The sequence below is a fragment of the Theobroma umbraticum genome, unplaced genomic scaffold (assembly GCF_002168275.2).
Source record: "Theobroma umbraticum cultivar Fairchild unplaced genomic scaffold, ASM216827v3 scaffold_86.0, whole genome shotgun sequence".
Classification (NCBI taxonomy): Eukaryota; Viridiplantae; Streptophyta; class Magnoliopsida; order Malvales; family Malvaceae; genus Theobroma; species Theobroma umbraticum.
Genome location: NW_018397263.1, coordinates 3,069,443 through 3,074,564, shown reverse-complemented (window position 1 = coordinate 3,074,564; position 5,122 = coordinate 3,069,443). Strand labels below are relative to the sequence as shown.

The 5,122-nt window shown below is 35.7% G+C and overlaps 1 protein-coding gene and 1 pseudogene across 1 annotated transcript; both read right to left on the bottom strand.

Annotated features, from left to right (window-relative positions):
* Window positions 1–1,049: 1,049 nt before the first annotated feature.
* Window positions 1,050–2,641, bottom strand: LOC149526922 (UDP-glycosyltransferase 73C6 pseudogene; annotated as a pseudogene).
* Window positions 2,642–3,837: 1,196 nt separating this feature from the next.
* On the bottom strand, window positions 3,838–5,122 carry LOC110420383 (large ribosomal subunit protein P2-like). The gene is made up of 2 exons (XM_021433668.2): window positions 4,908–5,122; window positions 3,838–4,149 (listed from the first exon to the last, which is right to left on the bottom strand). The coding sequence occupies exons 1-2, from the start codon at window positions 4,993–4,995 to the stop codon at window positions 3,890–3,892; spliced, it is 348 nt and encodes a 115-aa protein (XP_021289343.2). The 5' UTR covers window positions 4,996–5,122; the 3' UTR covers window positions 3,838–3,889.

Genomic DNA, 5,122 nt, shown 5'->3' with positions numbered 1-5,122 from the left:
TGAAATTTTTATTATTTGGTTATATTCTTATGTTTATAGGATAGTACTTTGTGTTAAAGATTTAAACTTTATTTATGTAATTTTTTTATATTTTGTGTAATTTGTTTGTTTGTAATATGTTTTCGTTATTCAATTTATGAATTAAATTATAGAATAATTTTATTAATAAAAAATTTACTAGGTAGAATTATAAAAATAAATTTTTTAAAATAAAAATAAAAATGAACTGACCCAACTCAATCCGTAAGATAACAAAGGATGAGTTAAGTTAAAGTTTTGATGATCCATATAAAAAATAATTAGCCCGACTCATCCCATATTTTTTTAACTCATAAAGGCTTGGGCCGGCTAGGCCAGCCCATATTGATGGCTCTAGCTTTGGCCATCAGTTTTGGTTTTTTACCTTCTTCTCATCATTAGCATTCTTGATTTTCACTTTGATTTCATGAAATGCAACTTCTCGGGTGGCATCTCACACTTGATTGGAAATGGATAGCGGAGCAACAAATAAGAGAGAGTGGATAGCAGTGGAGTGAGGCGGCAATGATGGAAAGCTTAAAAAACGGAGCTACTTTAGAGAGAGGAGTGAGGAAAAGAAAGAAAAAAAAGATAAGTTTAATATTATTTTATAAGATAATTTTTTTAATTGTAAAAAAGTATTTTTGTTTAATCAACTATTTTTTTATTCTCAACAACTTAGAATGGACATTACCAAGCTCTCCTCAATAATGACCATTTAGGTCACTTTAAGAATGGTTATTCAGATCCCCTTTGAAATAAGTATTTCAAGAAATATTCATTCTATTAAAACACATGCAATTTTATTTCAAGAATAAAAATAGGGAAGAAATAACTATTCCATTCCTCCTAATTAAACACGTCTTTAGAGTGTTATATGGGATTCAATAAACTTTTTTCATTAATCTCGACCAATCATATTTAGAAACCATTTAACCGTTTTATCTGCATACAAGTTAACTGAGTTATTAAAAAGTAGATATTGAGATTTTGAAAGGAAAAAGGCTGAGCTGTAATTTACACTTCGATTACAAGAAAACAACCATATGCATTGCAGATTCACTTGAAATATGTAAACTTCAAAACGGAAATAGTACGTTTCACTCTACATCTCCTCAGCATGTGAGGTTGGACCCAAGTTCCAACACGTTTTATGAGATTGTTGCATGATTTCTTGGATTAACAGTGTCATATTCACGTAAGAAGATCCCCCCACTTCAACAGCGTTCTTTGCCTTCTCTGCGAACTCTTTAGCTCGTTTCCTTCTCTCCGTTGCTTCTTTTCCTTCATCCATCAATTTGTCGACTGCATTTTTAATGTCTTCCTTCTTTAACATAATCCCAGCCTTCTCTTCTTGTCCCCACAACAAAGGTTTCTTAACACCAAGGCTCACACTAATTTTCAGCATTTGTACTACCAATTTCTCATTGCTAAACTGGTCTGCAAATAGTGGCCATGTTATCAATGGCACACCAGCAGAGATCCCTTCTATTGTTGAATTCCATCCGCAATGAGTTAGGAACCCTCCTATTGCAGGGTGTGACAAAATGAGTACTTGGGGAGCCCAACCCAAAATTACAAATCCTCTTCCTTTTGTCCTTTCTTCAAATTCTTCCTCTTTAATCCACTTCTCTACTTCTTTTGATGTATCATTTCCTCTTATGACCCAGATGAATGGCTTGTTCGATGCCTCTAAGCCCAAACCCAACTCTATCATTTGTAAGGGCCTCAGATTACAGATGCTTCCAAGACAGGCATAAATTACAGAGCTCGGTTCTTGAGAATCAAGCCACTTTAAACACCGGTGCTCGTTAATTGAAGCCGTGTTACCCCTTTGAGCCTTATCTTGCTCATCTTTGTGGCTCAGAGAAACTGGACCAATGCACCAGGCTTTGTCTTTTCTTACCTTCCTGTACTCTTTGACATACGATGACTCCAACTCTTCAAAAGTATTTATGACAACCCCGTAAGATGCTTGGTCAGCTTCTCCCATTGATTCCCAAATTTCCTTCCAGGTTTCATCATAGTTAAGTGGTAACTGAACTTTAGTAAATTCAACCTTGTCAGACAAGCCTGGCACGGTGAAATATTCAGAATCAGAAGTTATGCTCTCAAGTATCTTGGAGGAGTGTATATTGTGCAGACAAAGGAGACAGAAGCAACAAAATCCATGGAACGCAATCCTTGGAACCTGAAACTTGCTAGCAATCCTGCTGGTGTAATACAAGCACATGTCTGAAATAATGCAATTTGGCCGGGGTGTTAGCTTCTCAAATAATTTCTGCACTGCTTCTTCCATCATGTTTGCTGCACTGAAGAATTTGAAAACGTCTTCTGAAGAAGACAGCATGTCTAGATTCTCACACCCTTCTGGTAATCCTACAACTCTGAAAGGAAACTGGAGTTGCACTAAACGGATAGGGTGCCCTGATTCCGTGGCATTAGCAACTGATTTATGGACTCTGTCTGCATTATGAGGTGTTGTAACTATAGAAACTATAACGTTACGCTGTGCTAACAGTATACCAATATCTACCATGGGGATCAAGTGGCCTTGAGCCATGAAAGGGAACAAGACAAAGTGAAGCTGGTCGGATAGGGAACCCATGGCAATACGACTAGAAGGAACTGTGAAAGTGAACTGTAACAGAAGGGCGCCGAGCTTTGGTATATATAGAAAAGTTTCAGGTTCATTTCAGTATGATATAGCCTCGCTGCTGATGCAAGAGCATACATAAGCATCTTGTCTATTCTGCGATGGATGTGGTTGGCTATGAGGACTAGAACTGTGTAGACTGATGGACAGTTTTATCATTTTTGTCTGTCTCAAGTTCAATACGTGGTTCGCAGTGACCCTGAGTATTTGACTGGTATTTGTGAAAGGGAAGATTAAAGAGACGTATGCATGGCGATGCTCTTTAAAGACAAAACACAACATCAACGAAAGATTCGAATAGAGTACCATATTGCTTGAACGCTAAATATGTTAACGTTAACATGATATGGCGATATGGCCGAAGAAACCAACAAAAGATAAAAGGATTTTTGAAATGGTATTGAAAGTCCCTGTTTTTGAAACTTGGTTCAGGTCTGAGAGAGATGGGTGGAAGCTTCTAAGAACTAAAACAAGTTAATATCTGGGACGAGTTTCAGCCACTTGTCCATTATCAATAAGTTCAACTTACGTTTGGTACGCTACAATGGGTTTAGACTCACTCAAAGATCATTTTGGGTTGCTTCTACGTGTGGTACACCAGCATTGGGTTTCGCTCCTTAAGAATAACATATGAACAAACAGGAAAACGCTAAAATAGGTTTATGTTCAGTGTCAGGAGTTGGATAGGACTTTATTTCAAAACGACTTCTTTGTTTTGCTTTTGGGTTTCCTTTCCTGGCAAGTTCTCTAACCTTACTCTTTAAAGTTATGTGGAGCAGCTAAGCTTCGAGACAAGAGGAGAGCCAGTTTCAAATTACTATCCAAATTTAATGATCTTTTAGTCCATTTTATGTATGCATCATTTTATCAGACTGACAACATACTTTGATGAAAATAATTTACTCTCACTGAAATTATTTTCTCTGTTCCTTGCAATTGATGAGATTGATCAATATGATGCACACTGTTCTGGTAATGAAATAGCTGTACTTGCTTAATGTTAAAACTTCGATAAGAATCAAATGATTAAACATGCAATAGCATAAGAAAATCATGAAGGAAGAAACACAAACAGAAAAACTTATATCCATATCTAAAATGGAAATGTATTAGCATATATATATATATATATATATATATGTTTACCAAAGTTGATCCTATCCTATTAACTGATACGTACATAGAAATTTAAGTTTTTAATATTCTAATTATTCCTCAATCAAAGAGACTGAAGCACATGTCGTCATCTGACTCTTCTTGCATTTTCTCCTCCTCCTCCTTGGCCCCAGCAGAAGCAGCAGGGGCAGCAGCAGCAGCAGGATCTCCAACAGCTGCAGTAGTAATCCCTACAGCAGCTCCGCCAGAGGGCATAGCTGCCAGTTTCTCCCTTCCAGCAGCAATAAGCTCAGCCAAATCCTTGCCCTTGACTTGGGACAAAAGCAACTCAATCTTGTCATCGTCGGCTTCAACTCCAACTGTTAACAAAAGCAGCAGTAACAAACTAAAATTAATAACGGTTTTATTTGTTTATTCTTTCCACTACCTGCGAAAGTTGCTACCAAGAAAACATTCACTAGCAAAAACAGAATTATGCCTGATGAAATCAGTAAACGGTTAAGTATAATATCATTCTAAACATGTTTTTTCTATATAAAAGTAAAATTATGATAATTTGCTATGCATGAAAGTTAAATCTTAACTTGTGATTCTTCTAAAATATTTTTTTTTAATATTCAAATATATTTTTTACCTTTATTATTATTATTTTTGGCTTCCAACAGTAAGATGTAGGAAGAAAAAATTAATCAAAAGGTAGAAAATAATAAAACCTGAGCTTATTATAAATTTTTTTAATTCTCCCTTACACTACTTTATATTTTCTGTAATTCCTACTATGGAAAAATTGTAACATTGAATAATACATATATTATCTGAAAAAAAAAAAGAGAACAAAGCAATTGTCCTACTTAATTTAGGAGTCTGTTCTCACTTAAAACAGTCTAACTGATCTGTGTAATGTAAATTATTGCCAATGATCAAAATTCAAACTAAACATAGGTGGAAACTAAAGGAATTCAGGGATGAACAATAATAAAATCTTTCATAGAGAAAAAGCAGAATGTCAAAATCCGCAGGAATAGTAGTTTTCATCTTTCAAAACGTAAAATCAGTAGGGTAAAAAAGAAAACATGCAACGCATTACTCAGGAAACAAAGGGAAAAAGAAGGAATACCAGAACCAAGAATGTGCTTCAAATCATCCGCAGAAGGGTTGGTATTGCCTCCCAAAACCGCCAACAAATATGCTGCTATCACCTTCATCTTTTTCTTCTTTCTTCTTTGCTTACCAAATTATAGTCTGAGCACACTCGAAACAAATAAGAAAAGAGAAGGCAGAGAAGAGTAATCACAGAGGAAAAAGGGTTTGGGTCTGGGGAATTTATAGGGG